The 23145-nt window shown below is 46.5% G+C and overlaps 1 protein-coding gene across 1 annotated transcript in view; it reads right to left on the bottom strand.

Annotated features, from left to right (window-relative positions):
- Positions 1-23145, bottom strand: part of Rme-8 (receptor mediated endocytosis 8) — a 117574-nt gene that overhangs the window by 44906 nt on the left and 49523 nt on the right. Inside the window, exons 24-32 of the mRNA XM_089572226.1 lie at positions 19247-19447; positions 16246-16394; positions 13817-14018; positions 12337-12449; positions 11644-11722; positions 9450-9585; positions 6473-6657; positions 4874-5065; positions 1463-1642 (exon numbers count right to left, since the gene is read on the bottom strand). Of these exons, the coding sequence (XP_089428352.1) occupies positions 1463-1642; positions 4874-5065; positions 6473-6657; positions 9450-9585; positions 11644-11722; positions 12337-12449; positions 13817-14018; positions 16246-16394; positions 19247-19447 (1437 nt within the window). The remainder of the gene's footprint in view (positions 1-1462; positions 1643-4873; positions 5066-6472; positions 6658-9449; positions 9586-11643; positions 11723-12336; positions 12450-13816; positions 14019-16245; positions 16395-19246; positions 19448-23145) is intronic.

The following is a 23145-nucleotide window of genomic DNA, read 5'->3' as shown; positions in this document are numbered from 1 at the left end:
ATCAAATTTCAATGAATTTCTTGCAATAATAGCCAAGAAAGTTTTGAACTATTCTACCGAAGTACGCCACTGACTTCCTTTTCTTCTGTGAACTAGAAAAAGTGCACTGCGCATATGTGACCGTTTGTCTAACCATCCCTCCAAGAGTTGCCCAGAAACTTGCCCCTCATCTGGGAACGGCATTAGCAAATGGAATGCGTTTTCTGCAGCTGCATTTCAATGATGGCAAAATTCACAAACATCCATGTGACCTCTTCCCACACGGTGCAGTCTCAGTGTCCACTGTAAGCAAGACAGTTTTTGTGCTTTTCATCACCCCCTCTGGAGGAGTTCTTCGAACCAGAGGTGTTCTCGATCTTTTAAATCCTGGCAATCTGTGTGATGAGCATTGACAGCATAACATTTCTATCCTGAACCTCGAATGTATATTCTCTTCAATACATGCAACTTGGCTCTTGCTTGCCACTTAATTATTACTACTGGAGAATAGCACCCCATACATACCCTTGGTTCTGCATTATGCTTATCTTCATGTCGTTTTCCCGCCAGAGCCAGAAAATGGCCCGCACTGGTATTCTTAAACCCCCAAAATAACTAAGGTGCTTTCTTAATCCTATTCTTAAAGAAGAAAATGTGACAGCATTTAGGTGGTGTCTACAGTGAGTGTCTAATGTCCTCCTTGCAATTTCAACACCAAAACTCCGACTGGAACCGGTTCCATTGCCCTGATATGGTATGTACATGAGTCATAACCTTCTAGACTGAGTACCTTCCACTGGATTAGCATACGAGATTACACTAGCCCAACCCACTAATCCACCCCATTTAATTTTCTGGGGTGGGCCCACTTCCAAAAATTTGGCGGTTCTATTGGCCAACTTCCAAATTTTGGGGGCCCTTATGTTTACAGCTTCGGCGGTGCCCTATGATTGGTCCATTAATGGTCAAGCAGTGTTAATGTCATGGCCCTCGCAATCATATACACAGATCGCAGGAGTCCTCAGGCCGCTCCTGGCGTGGTGGTGCAGCGGTTAAAACTCGTGCCGCTGCCCTGGCTGTTTCAAACACAGCTAAGGGTGGGGCTTGTGAGACAGGTTGCTCTTCCTAAGCTCCTGTAATGCTCACGCACAGCGCCACGGTGGGCAAATGGCAACTGCACTGAATTTAGCAACGGTGAGCAGTTTGCTCACAATCCGGTGGGCAGGCTGTGATGACGTCACAAGGTCATGTGCCCTATCTCAACCAATCACGAAATTTTGTGGTGCTCTCTGATTGGTCAGTTGGGGTCATGTGTCCCTGATGACATCGTCAGGGAATTGACCAATCAGGGAACTTCGTTGCAGAGAAGCAGGAAACTGCACGACTACAGACTAAATGCTATCACATTCATAAAATAAGGTTAATCATGCGCACACATCCATCCTATGTTCATGAACAAAACAAAATGGGCGTGTCTGCGTACCTGCTGGTTGGTCTCAAGGGAGCTCTCGACGCCACCTTCCCGCAGGGTGTAGTCGTAGTGGAAGGCGGACAGCAGCAGGTGGTAGAGGGCGCCGGCCGTCAGCAGCTGCGCCTGCAGGGCACTCTCCACAGCCAGGGCCCCCACACATCGCACCAATGCCAGGCTCAGCTCCGACAGGTGCTGCACCATCAGCACCATCGTCATCAGCAGGATTACGCTAATGCAGGCCGACCAGACAGCAGGACTACGCCCAATGCAGGCCGAACAGCTGCTCTCCAGTTATCCCTGTCCCATGCCAGACGCTAAGCCAACAAACTTCCTCATCTCGTATCTCCCCCTGGCTTCCAGTCGTTCTATTTCAGCAAGGATACTTTCAACTCGAGTTTAATCTCTAGCCTACTACTTGGAGAGCGTGGCAGCAAAAGTGTCTGAAACAACAGGCACAGTTCCAGGCAATGCCCAGGGACGGCGCTAGTATTTCCAGCAGTTGCGGGAACAAACACAGGAGCGCACTAAGTGTGGTGAAGCATGAGGAAGGATGGACGGGATGGAAGAGCAGTGGAACAAATGTTGTCGGTGTGGGAGCCACGTGTGCTGCAGATGTGTGTTGTGTCACTGCCAAAGTATGATGCTACATAGTTCTTTCTGTTTCTCAAGCAGCATGCCTTAAAATGACAATCTAAAAGTGAAGACTTTGCATTCAGTTGCCAAAAACTGCCTCTTGTTAAGCTTGATGGTACAGAGCCTAAAGCTGATGCCACATGAACACTGAGAAACATTGCTGCAGTACTATATTATGAAAAGCACAAAAAGTAATGCCTCACCATCGACAGCGAGCACATAAAGATGCAAACATTTCAGTGACTAAATATATTAGGAGTTTCCACCTGCAGTATGTTGGGCACTGGCCGTGTCCCAAAAACTAGACAAAGCATACTGCTTTAAGCAGCAATGACGCTGTGCAACATCATTGTTATACAAATAGGAACTAGGAATGGCAGTGCTAGGGCTACAAATGGGATGTGTTTTGCGTGAGCCAAATGGGCAAGCTCATCAATGAAAGGCCCCATAAAATGTCAAGCTCACAGACGATTTGCAGTGGAAGTTAGCGGAAGCAAGACATCAAGTTGGAACCATTGATTGGTCACTCTAAAACGAAAACGAGGTTTCAAAGGGAACAAAAAGAAAAGATGAAAAAAAAAAATGCAGTCCTGCATTCCCTTCTCTCTCTCTTTTTTTTTTACTAAATCTGCTCTGACCAGGTTAGCATGCAGACATCAATGACCGTCACCATTCCCGAAGCCTGAATGGCTTTCCCGACTAGAATGACCTCAAAAATTGTCCAGTCTGTGCAGCGCCCTAATTCTAGTAATGGCACAAAGATTCCCGGCCACTGCCCAATCTGCCATGAGCTAGGAACACAATGTTTCAATAGTCGCCTGCACGTTTTGTCTACTTTTAAAATCAGAGGCACATTTAAAGAAGAGGCAGATCAGGGGAGGAAGGGGAAGTGCCTGTCGCCACAACAACCGCAAAAGCAAAACATTTTCTAATTTTCCGTTGAAAACCATACTGACTCTCCCCCTTTTTGCGAATGAAGTTCAAAAGGTAGTACATAGTGCACATGGGACCAACATCCTACCTATCCATTCCTTCTGAAGGTTGCTCTACTTACAAATGGAGCCAGTTGTGCAAACTAAACATGCGCACAAGTTGCACATAAGAACATGCTCAAGGGAAACACCAGCTGTGCAAGAGAAATCTTTAGAGTCCAGTCAGCTGACTCGATGATGAACATGCTCCCTTATTAGCCAAAAGAAGCAGTGAGATCAGGGGCAGTGTACTCCCAATCTGCGGCACTTAAAGGGACACTGAGGAGAGCACTATTAATATTTTTTTTATAGTAAAATCCGATAGTTCGGCATGTCATGGCTTTGTTGCCACTTGGCCGGCAGCGAAAGATGCATTTATTTCTAAGAAATTTGGATTCGAAGTTGAAAAAGTTTTTCCCGCCGCTCTGATTCAAACTTGGGATTCGTCTATGACGACAGAGGACTAAGGGACGTGAAACATGACGTGCACATGACGTAACGCAGACTCCGTGATTTCTGGCTGCCAGCAGTGCGGCCTAGCAGCAGCCGAAAAGAAAGCTACCGCCGGCCGCACGTTGAAGGCATCTATCGGCTATTGCGGCCGTCGCTACAGTCGCTTCGATTACGTTTGCACTGGCGTTTTGCCAGCGTTACGATGGATCTCGTTCTCGAAGTCGTCAACGAAGTTCTCGCAAATAGACACCTTTAGCATACCGTGTACCTTGTTACCTCTAGCGGAATACCGGGAGCCCGCCTACTGCCGGAAAACAGGCGCGGATTTGTCCCGATGCTTCAGGAGCGCGCGGAGCTGCCGGGCACGTGGCGCCATCTGGCGACGTCAAGGAGATTAGCGCATGCATTGGCTGCGCTTCAGTGATGCATGGTTTCTCGGTTCCTGGTGTTGCTAGAACCATTCGTTCTAGCAACACTGTTTTGTTCTATGATCTCACCACGCTTGTACTTGCGAGTTTGGCCTGTGGCGGCGATACCTGTATTTTGGTTCTTGCTCTTTTCTATGTTACAAGAGCTTTGTTGTCAGTATGAGTGGCATTTTTGTAATCAGGAGCTGGTATTCTGTCGATACAAGCCAACTTCAATTTCTCCTCAGTGTCCTTTTAAAGGGGGACATGGGTCTTAGAGCATTTTTCTTATTTACAGACCAAATGCAATGAAACTGCACAGACTTATTCAGTTTTTTCTGCTGATTTTAAATATGCAATTTCTTCATTTCTAGGCCAATTAGTTCCTGGGATGTTCATATATATCATGCCATTGTCTGCTCAAACAATAGAAAAAAAATTGACCACCAGAAATCTAATTTTAATATGCGGGTCGATACTACAATGTGTGAGGAATGCAACGCTGGAAGCAGTTTTCAGTTTTTTGTCCGTGTGGACAAATGGGCTTAATAGTTAGTTTCATGTCTGTCATATGTTTTCTGGCACTGTATGTCTGATTAACTCACTTGAAAACTAACTATTAAGCCCATTTGTCCACACGGACAAAAAACTGAAAACTACTTCCAGCGTTGCATTCCTCACACATTGTAGTATCTACCCACATATTAAAATTAGATTTCTGGTGGCCCATTTTTTTCTATTGCTCGAGCAGACAATGGCATGATATATATTAATATCTGAGAAACTAATTGGCCTAAAAATAAACAAATTGCATACTTGAAATCAGCAGAAAAAAACTGAATAAGTCTGTGCAGTTTCATTGCATTTGGTCCGTGAATAAAAAAAAAAATGCTCTAAGACCCATGTCCCCCCTTAAAGGCAGCAGGCTCGGCAGGCGAGCAGCCAGCAGTGGCACTCACGTCGAAGTAGAGCCCCCGGCAGAGGTCCCTGGCCAGGCCCTCCATGGAGGCTAGGGCCTGTCGGCAGGCTGGGAACTGGGCGGCCACCCCCAGGCAGTGGGCCGTGTGGGTGAGCACCTCCGTCTCCAGGGCACCCTTCTGCGAGCTGTGGCTGAGCAGCTCCACGCTGCGCGACAGCGCACGCTCCAGCAGCTGCACACAGCAGAAGGAGAGTTCACACACGTGGGACTTGTCGGCTGCCCTCTTTTTAGCTCCCATTCATGGCAGATGCAGACAAACATCATCCAAACCTGAGGCCGGACATTAGACTGAACCTGAAGCCCAACATGGCATACAGCTAGGCATGCACTAAAAGAACCAGCGCACTGCTAACAGACGTGCCGTGTGGGCCTTTGAAGGTTCCCAAATGATAACGAAGGAATGGTTCCTTTCATGAAATTCTTTTTCATCATCTGCCATCTATTCTTTCCTATCCTGTACAAAAAGTTGACACGTGCTGTACGATTGATTGTGTATGTATGTATTCCCCCCTGCAATTATGCCTTCATGGCGCTGCAGAAATGTAAATAAATAAATAAATAAATTACTGGCAGCAGCACGTAAGCCGAGTGGCCACACTGCTCGGAAGCCACGTCGGCAGGGCGACGCACGTTGACGGCAGACATTTACATGCTCAAGATTGTGTTTGTGTGAGCCCCGGCATGAGACTAAACAATCAACAGGTGTCGCTAAACAGTCTGAACAGTCAGTGTCATATATCCATTGTTATGCGTGTTCAAGTGAATGCTACCACAAAAAACACCCCGGCCCCTCAATGCGTTGAACCAGCGGAGGAACAAGTGCCCCTCTGAAAGTCAACGTTTTCAGGAAGCAGCTATTCAACAATGTGCTATGCCTTTCCAGCAGTGTATTTTGTGCTGGCATCTACTCTCAACAATGAGATAAGCGACAATTTTTATGAATCGGTATGCGCTGCCAGGTTAGCGACAAACAAATGCATAAACAAGCAAAAACCCACATCACTGTAACATAAGCTGGGTAAAGCAAACGAAGTTAGTAACCTATTCTTTCAGCACTAAATTCAATACACTTTAGACACTACTGCATGAAATATGCAAAAAAGGTGCTGTTTCATATCATCAGAAAGAGCAGCATACAAACATTACATGTCTGTATCAAGTAGCCTAGCACTGTTTGGGACTCCTGTGTGGGAAAATTTTGTTCCCTTTCGCTGGGACTTGCTGATCAGTTTCTTTCATTGACTTTACATCTACTTTTTTACTTGTGTTATGAAAGTAAAAAATCGTTACAAACCTACAACATGTCTTGCAGCTGCTTTCTTGCATGTGTAGATTAAAGAAAATGTCCAGCTACCAACCAATCCTAATCCCAACCGCCTCACAAAATTACTCTCAGCCTCTCTTTTAGGTGTGGGTTTAATTGCCCCGGGTACCTAACGAAGCCTTGCCATGACCACAATCTGAATGAAGCTAATCAGTTCAAATTCAAAAGTGGTGTCCGATTACCTTCGATTACATATAAGCTTGCACCGTGTAACATAACTATCTCCAAGGAGAGCTGCAACATGCCACCTCATACCTGCAAGCCACCTTCCCTGCGCAGCTCCTCAACGTTGAGTGGCGAGCAGCGCAGTGTGTGCCACGCTGTCTCCGTGGCAACGCCCAGCAGTGGAGTGGCCTTGCTTCGCAGCTGTGGGTCATCCAGCTCCGACTCCATCAGTCGCAGCAACAGGCCATACCCGGCATACTTGTATGGCTCCAGTTCTGCACACCCCGCAGTACACACTCAAAACACGGACGCTGCACAGCACGATTACACAAGAGAGAAGATACACTTCTGTACACATGCAAAAAGCATTGAAATGAGTCACTTGGTAAAGTGAACTATATTACTATAGAGCCGCCGCGGTGGCTCAGTGGTTATGGTGTCTTGAATAAACAGCACGAACGAAGACGAGCACAAAAGACAAGGTAACGGACGACACAGCGCTGTGTCGTCCGTTACCTTGTCTTTTGTGCTTGTCTTCGTTTGCGCTGTTTATTCAAGATGCTTAACCAACTAGCCCGCCAAAACGGTTATGGTGCTTGGCTGCTGACCCGAAAGATGCGGGTTCGATCCCGGCCGTGGCGGTAGAATTTCGATGGAAGCGATATTATAGAGGCCCGTGTACTGTGCGATGTGGTGGTCGAAATTTCCAGAGCCTTCACTATGGCGTCCCTCATAGCCTGAGTCGCTTGGGGACGTTAAACCCCATAAAACCAATACAACCAACTATATTACTATAAAACTACAGTACACATGAGTAACATTAGTAACAGCGTAATATTAACACTATGCTGTAACAGCATTCCCATAAAAAATTCCAGACTACAGCAATTCAACTCAGCTCCACAAAGCTGTTTCACTGTGAAGTAGGACTGATGAGAATTCAATTACTGTATACAGTATTAAACCTTGACATGTATAACGAAACTTAGAGAAGTCCGCAAGTTTTTGTTATAAGCACTTTTCAGTGAAGACTTGAAAGGACTATGCTGAACCGAAACGAATAAAAAAATAAATTTTGATGAAATCACCTTTAAAACGTTCACGGAAAACCACTGTTGCAGAAAACATTTCATGATCACAACAATAATGTGCCTGAGGCAGCAGTCACCACCACCTCCATCGTGGTTAGAGCAAAACTGCTATGAGTGGTGTGGGGACCATGGGTGAGGTGGGGGAGGCAGAAGAACCATGGAATAGAGGAGAGCATGCACAACGGTTGCATCACACCACTGCTCAACCGGCCACGGAGGCGTCTGCCTCTTGACATGTGTCCTCACTCTAGGTCTAGCCAGCAACCATTGTCCCAGGAAATGGATACTTTGCCTAGCGTCACCAGAGCTCTCCGCTGTCCCTGCTTCGGACACGTGACAGCTATCGACACTGGAATCGCGTGTTCAACCGTGTGGCGGCGATAGGCGCATACTGCTCGTCCCATGTCTTTTTTGCCATCTCCTAATGTTTTTCACTGCTTCTGAGCATTAACTGCTGCAGTGCCACGTGGTGTGACATTCCAAAAGCAGAATCGGCAGAGTCTACTGCATTTGCCACGTAGATGCGCCATCAGCGCTGGAGCACAGTGCGTTGCGTCAACTGTGATCGCTCGTTCCAATCATAGACATGCCTCTCATGGCACTAATTGACATGAAACTTTCATGTGCTTGGACTGAATTTCGAGTAACTCAGCACTAACTAAAAAATAATCAGTGTAGACGGCTCGCTACATCAAGATCAACCATCAGAACCCTTTCATTTCGTGGAGTTCACAAATTCTCACCCTTCAATGGGGGCGGCATTTCGAGTTGAGAGACTTCGTGATATCAACGAATTTGCTACATGAAGCTCGTTACATCCAAATTTAACCGTATTGCCACGTATAAGTCAAACTTTAGCATCTGGAACTAGAGGAGTTGGCGTGCAAAGCCAATCTAACTTCGGAGTCCCAGGTGGTCTCAGGCCTGCCGTGGGTAGTACCATGTCCTGTGCAAGTACAATTCCGTACAGCAATAACTCGTTAATTCGAGCCTCTTTTATCTCGTGCTTTTGGATGCTTCGGGCTAAGTATTATGGTCCTGTTACGATGCATAGAGCTCCATTTATAAAAGAAAGTCATCTGTATACAAATTAGTCCTGCCATCAATATTTCAAACTACACCCCACTGTAGATGCTTGCCCAGCTAGCGTAATGGTCACATCTTAGAGAAACAGTCTAGAGCATGCCTTGCACTAGAATCTGAATCTACTGGTCTCTGGTAGTTTGATCGGTTTGGTTTGTCGCTCACTCACCAATGAGACAGGATGGCACAGAATACGAGAGCGGACTGTGTGTTGGGTTTAATGGCACATAGGCAGCTAAGGCCATCATGCGACAAGCACAAGGTACACACGAGAGTGGATTGTGCACTCTTCTATCATCTCTGATCTTTAGCTTTCAAAAGATAATCTTGCGTTTATGTCATTAGTTTTGTTATCCTTGCTGAACGATGTCAACCCACACACATACCGTGATGACAAAAATCCACAGGAAGTATGCACTAAAGCGCTCGACAAAAGCCTGGCAGGTGCATGAAAAAGTCTCTAAGGGAGGGTGAGTGAATATGGGGCTGTGAGGAGAGTTGTAAAGAAAAGCACTTCATAGAACGCACCTCTGCCCAGCTAGGGCAGCAAGAGGAGGAAAAGAAGGAAATGGGCGAGAGGGCAGTTATATTTGAAGTTTTTTTTTTTTCTTGAGCCAGCGAGAGCTGCGAAGAGGGGTTCGACTTGTAAGTAGCAGTATACAAGTAGCAATACATGGCAACAGATTCCCTGTGAAACTGGTAATGAACCATCAACTGCATTGAGAAGCTGCCAATTTCCACCGCACTTCGGTCACAAAAGTCAAAGCATAACAGAGTTCCTCCTGGAAACGGCACAATGTGCTGTTCTCTCTCTCTCTTTTTTTTCACAAAAAATGAGCCAATAAAAAGGCTGTTTCCAGCATTTTCTTGTGGCGCCATTAAAGCAGGCCGACCTTTGGCGTGCCGGCTGAAGAGAATGGCCTGTGTCTTGAGCAGCAGCTGCAGGTTGATTGGGTCGGGGCCTTCGGAGCAGCGCTGTGTCTTGTCCGACAGCAGCTCGTACGCCTTGTTCACCTTCTCGAACTGCTCCTGTAAAACCACCCACGTCCAAGTGCGCCACAGGTCACATCTCGCACGTGAGGCGGCAAAGCCGGAGAACACAAAATGGCCAGGTGCAAGGGAGCACTAATGTCCCTCTGGAACCAGACGCAAGGCTAGTATAATGAGAAACAGCAAAAACCAGCCGTGCTGGTCATCTGATCAAATCTGTCTCAATTTAATGTGAAACTTGTAAAGTGAAGTCTTGTCAATTCAAACTAGAGAAAATGTCTGAATTATCCGAAAGTCCGAATTATGAAAATCAGCCTAAAAAAAATTGAAAAAAAAACAACAGCTTGCACCAGCATCCCTTGGTTGACTGGCTGATGCTGGTTGGTTGAACTGCCTCCACTGCGGTCTGGCGCGAAGCTCAAACAAAAAAGTGAAAGCAAAACTGTGCTCTCGGACAATTCTCAGAGAGGAGGCTGCCCTTTTGTCGTCAGAAAAACCATTATACGCACAGAAGAGCGCGAGACACTCAGAAGCATGGAATTCAGGCTTGAGATCTTGGTGATCACTCACCGCACCAGCCACACCTAGACACTGTCACTCCGTTCGAATTAACCGGTGCGAGATCCGTAGCATTGAAATCCCAGAGCGTACAATACCATAGACTTACATTGGTGCTGCCTGGCACCTATCAAGAGTTGATATTGGTTTAGGTTTGGTTAATTGGGGTTTAACGTCCCAAAGCGATTCAATTCAGGCTATGAGAGACGCCGTAGTGAAGGGCTCCGGAAATTTCGACCACCTGGGGTTCTTTGACATCCGGATTTCTTAAGTTTTCTTGGAAAGCGAAATGGCCGCATTTGCACTCATTGCAAAGATGTAAACAGTTTTGTTCAGACTGCTTATGAAAAAGCTTGCTATGTAGATGAACTATCATAACGCCTTATCTGACCGCAAAAGCTGAGTGCCAAGTCTCTGCAACAAATGAGTGCTGTGTACAAAAAAGCCCCAAGACCAAGTCCCTGTCCCTGCATGACAACAGCTTTCCAAGGGGAAATGATCAATGCTGTCACCAGCAAGACACTTCAAGCCATGTCTAGGGTCATGCAACAAAAGACATGTCCCTCTTCTAGTTCAAGCACATACGGTTTCGAGAATGCACATAGCGAAACTAATGCGGGATGAAGTACACTTCATGCCAAGTGCTACAACTGCAGGACAGTACTTGACAGTCACTGAGCAACCAGAAATGACAAACCAGCAGCTGATGACACACTACTCATATGCATGTCATAGTCAGGCAGAACTTCATGAATGGCCTAGACAAGAAGCATGCAAATGATCTGATTGCTTAACCTAGTATATATATTACATGTGCAACAACATAATAAAAATGCTGCCAGAATTTTCCCTGTACTGGCAGTATTGAACATAGCCTGAACATAATGCACATTAGTCTTATTTTCTTTTTTGTCACTGTTGTTGCTTCCGCAAAGAAAGAATAGAGGTCTCCACAGTGTTGAGGGCGGACACCCTCAGATCACAACTGTACCTATCTTACTGCTAGTTATGTGCATTCCCTTATCACTCTCACGAATACGCTGAAACTTCACTAGCTTATTCACAGCCACTATCATGAATCATTCACCACAGTTTACATCAATGCTGGAGTCTATCTAAATGGCTGAATACAAGGCAGGTTTTAGAACTCCTCTTTTGCCAAAAGGTTTGACAAAAGTTTGACAAAAGGTCAAACTTAAATTTTCAGCAGCTTATTAAAACTGCATGGCATCATACGGCAAATGACAGGAAAGTGAGATTCAAACTGCAAGACATTTGCAACTCAGCATCCATTTTAGCACTGAATTACTGTTGCATCTTGCTGGCACAGCTGAAATGGTGTTCCAAGTTTTTTTTATCAGAACGAGCATACCACTACAACGACAACAACCACGGTATTTCTTCTAAAAAGGCTTACTGATCAACTATCACGGCACAAACAAATATGGTAGGAAAGAAGTATGATTAGGAACATGCAAGCATGCTTTCTGAAGTTAATACACAGAAAATGATCAACCAAAATAAAAGAGTAGTACTTACCCGCCCTTCGGGGTTCTTGTCAGGGTGATACTTTTGAGCAAGCCTGAAGTACGCCCGCCGAATGGTTGAGTCATCTGACCTGCCCAACCAACAGCAGAAAAATGCTTTAAAAACACATGTGCATAAAGTGCCTCGTATTGGTGAAATAGAGCACAATACAAATGCAGTAGCAGCTACATATAAGCGCTCTGAAGCAGGCTCTGACATGCGAATTATTTTAAGAGCGTTAGCTCTTACTCATCACAGTTCGAGATTTCGGGGGGTCTGCTACCAACCTGAGATCGCAGCGCCATCTGTGGCAGCAACTAGAAAACAGCACATCTCACATTGAGACTTGTAACGCCATTTACAGTAGCATTGTAGAAACAAGCACCTGCCGCATGCCAGTGATGACGTCACAGTCCAATATGGTGAATTCTAGTAAACCAAACAGCCAATGTTCGTTACTTCAACAACGTCTTCCAGATGGTGGCAGCCTTTTTTTCAGCCTTTTTGGGCTGCCTCAGCTTATCACTTGTCTTTTTTGACAATATGTTTCAGAAGTACAATGAACTGATGGCTGTTCAGGCAACAATTAATATTGTACCAGGCAATCCAGAGGTGATGAATTGAAAGGTACATGGAAACTGCCAGTATACGACCACCGATTCAACCACCGGCAAACCCGGAGGCACATGCTGAGATGGGGCTGACCTTTGCTCCTGGGTGACTCCCAGTGCAGCGCAAGCCTCTTCCAGGGACAGGGGTGGTGGCTTCCGGTCTAGCTCCTGCCTCCAGCGCTCCAGCACATCTCTCAACAGTGACACCTGCACAACACATTTCATTCCGCCTGCTCACACACAGCCACCCAAACAAGCTGAAGAACAAAAGTGTGCAGATGTGTGCGAACATCAAATTTTTGGTTGCGTTATTAAATGGAGTCTAATATTTTCAACCAGTTCAAATATAAATGCTTCACGAGTTTAAATTCAAATAAGTGCCTTTTCACAAAACACAGCCACAAAAAGCAACAAATAGCTTTATTACCGCAAGCGCAGCAAAACCCAGGCAAAAAATTTTGCTTCACAAATGCGTGTCCTTTATTTGATGAACCTTGAGACTACTGCATATTGCCACGTAAAAGTGGTCACACCGACTTCTAGCCCTTGTGGTCCCCCCAAAAAAGCTCACTCCATTTATAAGTCATTAGCGCATTCATTCATGGCTGTGTTATGACATGGCACAACGATGCACTGCATGGTGGTGCACTTTGTTGTCTGATCCAAGAGCACGTGCAGCCACGCTGCGGAGGGTCACGATGAATCTCGACAAATTTCTTTCTTGCAAGGCCTCGCAATACTGCATGTACACTTCTGTACGGTGCTATTGGCCATACAAAAACAGGTTATGCAACAAGCGCAAGAGTATGCTTATCAGGTTAGAGAGCCCAGCTCAGAAAAGCCATAATTTTTTTACCTCCAACAGAGAAATCCGCAACTTTTCGATATTCCGTCGATACTTTGAATGGAAAATGTGCAGTATGACTCAAACTGAACAGCAGATTTCATTCACAAACTAGTCAAAATTTCAAACATTTCCATGCCCCTACTTTCTGCAACACTGTCGTGGAAGAGGTGCACAGCCAACACTTGAAACCGCCAGGCCTCTCGTGAGACGCACAAGAGCCAAGTGCACAGCGCTAGAAGCCAACGTCCTGAGCTGACAGCTTCCACTGCACTGCCACTTTCCCCACAATTTATTTAGTTGTAAGATTTTATTTCTCAGTTTTCAAGCATGCACCCACCCCAGAAGTACGTTAAATCCAGCACAGAAAGATACACATGTGACACGGCATCACCCTTTCAGTTCGGGTTTCATTCTCTCCCAAGTTTTTCAATTATCTATCAGAACTGACGTGGTGCAAAAATAGTCAAAGACTAGATTTTGCAACAGCCTGTACCACAATCAGCCATTCGCTGCAGCTGCCATTTGCTATGTGTGCACAGCAACGGCACAGCAATGGCACAGTAGTTCTACCACTGCATAACCCCATGCTACCTAAAATATCACTAAATGACAGTTCACTGGAGTGCGCACTAGAAACAGGACTTAGACGCCGTTGTTTGTTGCTCCCATACATTCAGTGTTCATTTCAGCACAGACCTCAAGCACACTCCCACTGAGTCGAACTCACGGGGTCCTTGATGGGCCAGTCAGGGAAGCGCTGCACATCGCACAGGTGCCGCAGGTAGTAGATGTTGCAGAAGAGCTCATTGTGCAGCTGCGGGTAGTGCACGGGCGGTATCGGGCAGTAGTCGTACTGGGCCCGCGTGTTGGACTTGAGCCGCGGCGTGAAGTCCCCAATGTGGCTCGCTATCTTGCCCATCATGAAGCGCCTGCAGACAGACATCTGCCTCCTTCAAGCGATGCACCCAAGATTCGTACAAAAAAGGTCGCCCACTGCTTCATCACGCAGGCAAATTTAACCCCAGAAAAAGACCAGGAGTAAAGATTTCTAGAAAAAGAATTTTATGATCTCTCTGACCAAAAATTTGCAGTTCACCTAAATGCTGATAAAAGAATTGAGCATAAAGCACCTGGATACATATAAGACAATAAAAGCTTTTCTTCATGCTTGAAACAGCTACGAAATGCCACACACTGCATCTGAGTTGCCAACTGATTTTTCTTCTACTGACCACAAAAATGTCAGAAAAATTGGGCAGTCCAAAAAATTAAATTTCAATGAAGAAATCTCTTTATTTCAATTTTTAATAACCAACATGATGGACAAAAGGGCCAGTAAATTCTGTGCACATTCTGAAGCTTCACATAACTCAACCTTGCTGTGCAGCGTCGTGGACGAAAAGAAAAGTGAAGATGGCAACAAAGGTGAGAAAACAGACAACCAGCCAAAGCATACACGCTCTATCGGCATTGGCCAGTGTACCGTAAAAACCCGCATATAATACGAACCCGAATATAATACGGGGCTAAGTTTTAGAGACGCGAAATGGGAAAAAAAGTTTCACCCGCGTATAATACGAGTAACACAAGCTCATAGAAGACATTTATTAAAATCGCATCCCGCACTTCACTTCAATTACTTTGTTCTTCAGTAGCGCTTTCTTCGGACATTTCTTTGTCCGACAAATCATCCCAAATGTACTCATCTTCCGTGCCATCGAGGGCGTTCGAGATGCCGCACTTCTTAAGCCCGCTTCAGCCGCCCGGTTGGCGTCACTGCAGGCTCACCTGAGCGCATACACTCTGCGTAGCACCGCCTGACTGCGTCCTTGAACGGTTTGTTTACACAACCATCAAACGGCCGCGAAAGCTTCGTCGCGTTCCGCTGCACGCGAAAAGGGCTTCTTTCTGTTGTGGCCATCCACGAATGCTTCCTTCGACGACACCAAACTGCCTCCCGGCCGCACCGTTGCCGATGTTCTCCGCAGCCAAAATCACTTGAAAGTAGCCGAGTACTGTTTTCGAGACTGTGACATCGTGCTCTCTAAAACAATATCCACTTCACGAAGCGTGCATTACATGCGAGCACGTGCGTTGTCAACAGGCGCACGGCACACCGCGACCCCCTGGCGCACCCAACGGATCAACAAAGAAACGACGTCGTGACGTCGTTTGTCGAGAGTAACGAAGCCAAGCCGTAGCCACGCGCCAATAGCAAAGCCAAGCCGTAGCCACGCCGCAAAAACGAAACCAAAACTTCGAGCAACTTCGAAAATTTTTGTTCGGATCCGCAAATAGTATGAGGCGGAAATTTAGGACGCTAATTATGGGAAAAAAACCTCGTATTATACGCGGGTTTTTACGGTAATTACACCTAGTGACCACAGCCGAAACCCAATCCCAAAACTGGCAGCGGCTCAACTATAATAAAAGGTGTGTTGCCTATTGTCAAAGGGCAGGTTTGACAGTGCGGTGATAGAACATCAGGGCTACACTGCGTTTTGTAGCAGGTATGAGCCTCTCGATCAATATGAAAATCAGAGTAATTTTCTTCCGTGTGCAGTCTCCATTAAGTCGTATACCTCCCACGTGTTCGCTGCTGCCTCTTTGCATATTTGAGATTAAAAAACTCGATCAGTACAAATGAGTTCGGCGAACTATGACCATTATTCAAGTTTGTGTGCACAATGGACCGAAAATTCTGAGCTCCCAGGAATACTGCATCAGCCATGCCAGTCAGATGAACAGTTCTGATCTGCTCAAAACCTTTAAGTGCAGTCAATAGATCTTAATCGCTGTTCAGAACTTGATTGAACACATGCGGATTCTGGGCTGTGCCACAACCGCTCAGTAAGCTGTCTCTCTGAAATCCGCCAATCGAAACACTGCTGCCATTGCCTAGAAGCATATTAATGTGCCCAGAAGAATGAGGTTGTAAAGGTTGATACCACATCTCCCAGGCAAAGTTTCACAATGGGAAATAGGGAGTGCTGCCACCACTAAAGTGGTCCGAGAATAAAGGTGCACTAATGTGAACCACGGTATGAAACAGCTGCACCCCCTGTACAGACACAGTCACACATAACAAGCGTAAGTGCGATAACTCCACTGCGGCTGCACGGAGCCAGGGCAGCCAACTTTTTCTGGCAGTCGCACCTCATCTCGGCATTCCAGATGGCCTCGGGCGTGTCAAACTCGCCCAAGAAGGTCTCGGCAAACTTGGCCGCACCGTGGTTCTCCAGGTAGCACACCATGGCTTCCGGCAGCAGGGGACCCAGAATGCTGCGCTGTGTCAGTGAACTGCCCTGCAAGCCAGGGGAACAGGTGCAGTTTTCACAACACTTTCGAGAAAGGGGGTTCAACTGAATTGTGTATGCAGTTTATTTATATAGTCTATGAGTTGTGTACAAAGACCACAGGCGGTGACCACTTTCGTGAGTTTGGCATTAGATGGCTGTACTGTCTGCAATCAGCACGTGGTGGATGAACATACAGGATACGACAAAAGCCCAGATGCGAAAGCAAACCTTCCGATGTAGGAAGTGCATTCCACAAACATACAAAGGACTCCAAATGAAACGACAAACACTGTGATAAAGAAAGCAATGCCGACAAACAGCCAAAGCAAGCACCCCATCATCGTCGGAATTTATAATTAGGTGCAGCGGCTAGACCTGAAAACTAACCCAGGGAACAAGCGATATGTTACTGCATACAATATGGTGGCTCGTGCATAAGGATGACACCAGTTTTTGCCTGTCATCAAAATAGCGGACACATACTTTGGGTGTCACGATAGAAAAATAAGGGCTATTATGCATTTTGTAATGGGGACATCCTCCTCGTTTTGAAGAGCACCACCTTTTTCTTCCGTTCATCATCTTCGTGATGCTGCATATACCTTTCATGCTTCCTGCTGTTGTTGCCTCCTCTCATACTCAGGATATGGCACACACGAGTTCCGCAAGCTGCAATTACAGTTCGAGTTTGCGTGGCGAAAGCCATACGAGAACAGTATGAACTCACAACCATGTTCACAGAATGTATGAGCCCACGGTCATTTATGAGACTCCCTTTTAGATTGAACTTTATTTCGTTCAAACAAGATTTGGACACAGCTTCAAGTTTCTATAACGAGGTTCTACTGAATACACCACATGATGGCTTGGCTATTAATGATGATGCTGCAGCGAGTGCAAGGGAGGTCCAAAAAATTGAACAATCAGTTGCGATGAATTGGAAATTTAAGTCGCTCATATAAATTGGCTCTGTGGGGCGAGTGGCGGTGAAGCGATAAAGTACGAATAATCAACCATGTCCGAAAAATCACGGGTCTGAATTTTCAATCGATGACTATAGCCCCTCTCATGATTAGTTTAGTTAGTTTATGGGGTTTAACTTCGTAAAGCGACTCGGGCTATGAGGGATGCTGCAGTGAATAGCTACGGATAGTTTCAACTTAACGAGCACTGACATCACGCATTACACAGGTCCCTAACGTTCCGCCTCCACTGAAACACGACAGCTACAGCCAGGATCCAACCTGCGTCTTTTGGGTCGGCAACCGAGCACCATAACTACTGCATGCTGGTTTTCAAAACATGCATGCGACACTGTGATATTGCTTGGTTATTTCTTATTATGCTTGATCTTCGAACTTATCAAATCCCCCTCCCAGTAATCAATTTGATAAAAATTCGACACACACAACCACAAAAACCAGGTGACTGTGAGCGAGTCATGACAATTCCATGGTTACCCCAACTATGCAAGTGCTAAACAAATTGCTTGTGACAGCTGGTAACGCTGTCAACTCTATGACAAACTATGCTGTCTATGAATGCAGATAGACAAAATGAAGGGTGGGGCTAATAAATAGCACATATCTTCCTGCTCTGCTAATGTGTCACAGAAGCAGTCTTTAGCACAGAAACAAGTACTTTTTTATATCTATTTTTGAGCAAAATTTCTTTTTCTTGAAGTACTTTTGTGGCTCTGCCAGTCTGGGCTGAGCTAAGGCAGCCCATATGATTACATTTTTGGAATAAGGAGAGAAAAACACATCTGCGTGAAAAATTTCATGAAATTCTAGCCATAAATAAAAAGGTTAGTTTTAAGACCCTCATCCCCCCTTAAATTCACATTTCATTCATAGGCCATTGTGGGACTTCACCCATCCTTACTACATAGGTGCTTGCCAAGGCTTAAAATCCACCACTCATGCTGACTGTGCTCCGATCTTCTAAGAAAGAATGAACACCCGTCAGCAGCAGTAACTGAGTGCACCGCAGTTGATACTCTGCAGAAAATGCAACAATAGAACAGCTGCCAAGCTCCTGTACTACAGTTAAGTGAGTGTCAAGCCGATGCATGTGTCAAAATGTTTCTTAAGTGCACAATTCCACTAAAGACGAAATACAGTAGACACTCTTGAGATAAACTTAAAGGGATCATACAAATTTGTTCGTCTCATCAGAAGTTCGTCCTTATCTCAACAGAAGTGCCCTCAGTGAAGACATGCGAGCATGCTGTACGTTTTACATGAAAACAACAAATGCAGTGGTCTTGAACATTTATTGTACTATGCATTAAGTGAGCGACATAGCGAGGTCATAAAAACAGCAGCATGTTGTCTTAGTCGAAAACAGCATTAGTCTGTGTTTTTTTTTGTTTATTTTATTTTTTTCACTGTCTATTTTTCTCTCTCTTCAGTTGCGACCGATTTTTGTGTCCCTTTCAATTTCATTCTCCTGCGCAGTGCCATTGTGGTTGCCCTTACCTAGAGGAAGTTGCAGTGCTCCACATTCCCTCATTTTCACAACATCCCTCCATGCCCAAGTGCACTGGCCCCTCCTCCCAATTAATAATTAATAATTATGCTTTCCTTCAGGCTTTTCAAATTATGAATTATAGGGGCTTAACGTCCCACAGCGGCTCAGGCTATGAGGAATGCCCCTCGGGCTTTTCACAGATTTTTTTTTTTTACACTGTACCCCGTGAGGAACCAACCAGATGTTCCCACACTGTTCACCTCATGCGAGAGCTCATCTTAACAGAGGTTTACCATTAGGTTGCCAGACAGATTCGGGCATCTCTAGGGCTGGTGTGAGCTCCGTTACTACGAGACAGCAGGAGAGAGGGTTAAGGGTGCTCGCACCTCGTCGAACCTATGCGCCTGGCAGGTGTGGGCCCGGTGCAGCAGCTCCCCGATGGTGAGCAGGTTGGAGCCCGTGTAGAGGAGCACAAAGTAGAAGAAGCCCGTGGCGTACAGCTGCTGGATGGCCGGGTTCTCCTCCATCACCTGCAGCAGCAGGTGGGCCACCTTCTCCACCAGGATGGGGTCGAAGGTGAGCAGGATCTGCAGGACACGTATGTCAGAGCCACGCTTTCTTACCGAGGCCCTTCTGGTGATGACGCACACTCGCCTGCTCGTAGTACATCGATTTACACCTCTACCAAATGCTTTTGAACTGAGCGTCATACTTATCGCAATTACCCAATTCTAATGTGCATCTGATTTTCTTGTCTGGATGGAAACAGTGAAATTTGAGGAAGCCTGAGGTGAGGTCGTTGTTGCCCACTGCCATCCACTCAGCGTACAGCCGCTGCACGTTGTCCTTAAATGGTTTGTTGACAGAAACGTCAAGTGGCTGCAGCACTGAGGTTAGGCCACCCGGAATTACGGCGATATCTGTTCGCAACTCGCTCAGCTCCAGCAATATGGCGGGTGGCTGACGTCCAAATGCGTTGTCTTTACTTCGTTTTACTGCCGCTGTGCACAAACAGTGCTATGAGCAAGGTTTTGTTTGGCGTTTGACAGATGGCGCAAAGCAACCAGATCCTTTAAGTTCATCATCATCCTCAGCAAAAGTGCGCGGTCGCCAAGTTTCGTTTCCGCGTCACCTGCGCTCGTGTCTCCGGCGTTTCTCTCGCATTAGATAATAATAATCATACGGTTATGGTAAAGGAAAAGTACGGCAATTGCCACTCTCACTAGGAGGTCACCCGAGCTGCACTGTGAGCGAAGGGAAGAAGAGCCATAGTGAAGGGCTCCAGAATACTGAGCTACCACGCCGGTGTATCTCGCATTAAAAGAAGCTGGCTGCATCATGTCGCGATTAGGCCGACTTTGTTATCGCCAGCAGTGCCGGCCAATCGCGCCGAGATAACGCGAGCATGCTCCAATATGGCCCTGAAGATCGGCACGCAGCTTTTACACGAGAAAAAAAAAATCTCATTTTTCGAGGCGGAAAGTAGGGGGGGGTTCATTATGCGAGTGAGTTCATGACGCGAGTACCGTAAAAACCCGCGTATAATACGAACCCCAATATAATACGAGGTGAAGTTTTAGAGACGCGAAATGGCAAAAAAAAGGTTTACCCGCGTATAATACGAGTGACGCAAGCTCATAGAAGATATTTATTCAAATCGCATCCCGGACTTCACTTCAATCACTTTCTTCTTCAGCAGCGCTATCTTCGGACATTTCTTTGTCCGACAGATCATCCCAAATGTACTCATCTTCCGTGCCATCGAGGGCGTTCGAAATGCCGCACTTCTTAGAAGACCGACGCGCAAGGTCTTCTGGGATGGCCGCCCACGCGTCCGCGATCCATTTACACAGCATGGCTGGCAAAGCCCGCTTCAGCCACCTGGTTGGCATCCCTGCAGGCTCACCTGAGCGCATCCAGTCTGCGTAGCACCGCTTGACTATGTCCTTGAACGGTTTGTTTACGCAAACATCAAGGGGCTGTAGTTGTGACGTCATCCCGCCCGGAATCACAACGAGTTCAGTGTTGCAGTCGCGTAGCAGCCTCTTAACCGAGTCAGCCAAATGGCAACGAAACGCATCCAGCACAAGGATGGACGGCAGAGATAACAGTGCACCAGGTCACCTGCACTACACGGACTTTACCCAGTCCAATACTAGATCCTCATTCATCCACCCTTTCTCGTGACATCTCACGATGACATTTTCGGCAGCTTCTCTCCTTTTGGCATTATTTTCCTCTTGAAAATCACGTAAGCGGGGAGCTTGCGGCCATCTGCCATGCACAATCAAGACTGTAACTCACGTCTTCTCGTTGCCAGTGGACCGGATGCTAACGTGTTTAGACCCCTTTTCGTGCACGGTGAGGGGCGATGGCATGTCCAGGTAAACCGGCGTTTGATCGGCATTGCCTATTTGGCACAACAACAGAAAGTTCTTCGACTTGTGCAAAGAAATAACGTGGTGCTAAAAACTCACAAGCAGCTCTTCGAACACTTCAGGCAGCTTCTGTGAAAGCGAGGTCTGCCGGCGTAGGGAAAAGGCACATGTAGCGATGGGTCCAGTGCTTGCTCGCCTTGAAGACAGAGTGCGGTATTCCTTTTTCTTTTGCAAGCTCTCTAGCTTTTGCCTCCATAAGCTCCACGCTCAGAGCTAGATGCGTGGCTCGCTGTTGCCGTACGAACTCTGTCAGGTCAAGTGTCTGGGAATGCACCATTCTTCGGGCCGCGAAAGCTTCGTCGCATTCCACTGCACGCGAATAGGGCTTCTTTCTGTCGTCGCCATCCACGAATGCTTCCTTCGACGACACCAAACTGCCTCCCGGCCGCACTGTTGCCGATGTTCTCCGCAGCTGAAATCACTCTTAGCTGAAATCACTCTTCGCTTGAAAGCAGCCGAGCACATGCATTGTCAACAGGCACGCGGCACACCACGACCCCACGACGCACCCAACGGATCAACAAAGAAACGATGCCGTGACATCGTTTGTCGAGAGTAACGAAGCCAAGCCGTAGCCACGCGCCAATAGCAAAAAAGCCAAGCCGTAGCCACGCCGCAATAACGCAACCAAAACTTCAAGCAACTTCGAAAATTTTTGTTCGGATCCGCAGATACTACGAGGCGGAAATTTATAGGAAAAGAACCTCATATTATACGCAGGTTTTTACGGTATATACGGTACAGTAGAATCTTGATTCAAACCTCGCAGGGTAGGGAAAAAATTCATATCATCCGAAATTTTGCGTGATCCAAAATGAACAAAATCCATACAGAGAAGCATGGAAAATGCATTCACGCAGGTCTGTTTACGGCTAACGGATTGATTTACAGCTGTACAGCCACAGCTCATAACTTGCAGTGCGTACAGCACCGCTCACCACTCGCAGAGTGTACCGCACTAGCGATCGCAGCACAGGTGATGTACAGGCAGCGCTTAGCATTTGAGGTTGCAGTCACAGCTCGCATGTTCTTATCAACCGTACTGGCGCGGGAGTGTGTTTGAAACATCCGAAAATCTGCATACTGTACAGAATGCACTCCGGGCCAGAGAACATTGCGAATCTGCATCACCCTGAAACTCATATCAACTGTGTTCGCAGCAAGATTCCACTGCACATCCTCGAACACTCAGCATGCAGCATGAAGCCTTCCTATGAGCCACAAGAAGATAAGAGATTCTTCTCATTTTTACTTGTAGACACTTTATTTTATGGGCAACTTCGTGAAAGACATGGACAACATGTTTCTTCTCCTTTCGTCCACGTCTTTCGCGCTGTTGGCTTTAAAAATTCAGGGTGCACTTTGCCTCCCTAAAGTGCTGCAAGGCGAAAGCCTTTCCTGGCGCACTGTTTGGCATCGACTGCGAGACTGTTTGTGCTGTACTAGTGCTTTATTTGACTACACACTTTGACTACACATTACAACTACACACTTTGACTGCCGGCTTTGACTGCTTCTTTAGCACAACTCTCTCTCTGCTTCGATGAGTTCGGTTGTATCCTTGGCTCTGTTCGCAGTAATGAGGCATGTAATGTGGTCACCCACGGATGCCTTATGCCCTCTGTCGGAGTGGACGATAACCATTTTATTCGTTGTCGTCAGCTCCAAAAGGCGGTGTCAAGCATCCGTGGGTGACCTCATTACTGCGAATCTGCGCACTCTGACGTCATAACCATTTCGACCAACCGAAAAGCGTGACACCTCTGCTGACAACCTTCTGTCGACAACGATGAGGCTTTCGCCTTAGCATAAAAGTAGCGCAAAACCAGAATGACGGACAAAAGGGG

The sequence above is a fragment of the Amblyomma mixtum genome, chromosome 2, assembly GCF_055824585.1.
Source record: "Amblyomma mixtum isolate Tamu chromosome 2, ASM5582458v1, whole genome shotgun sequence".
NCBI lineage: Eukaryota > Metazoa > Arthropoda > Arachnida > Ixodida > Ixodidae > Amblyomma > Amblyomma mixtum.
The sequence above is the reverse complement of the archived record's forward strand: the minus strand, read 5'-3'. Positions and strand labels throughout refer to the sequence as shown.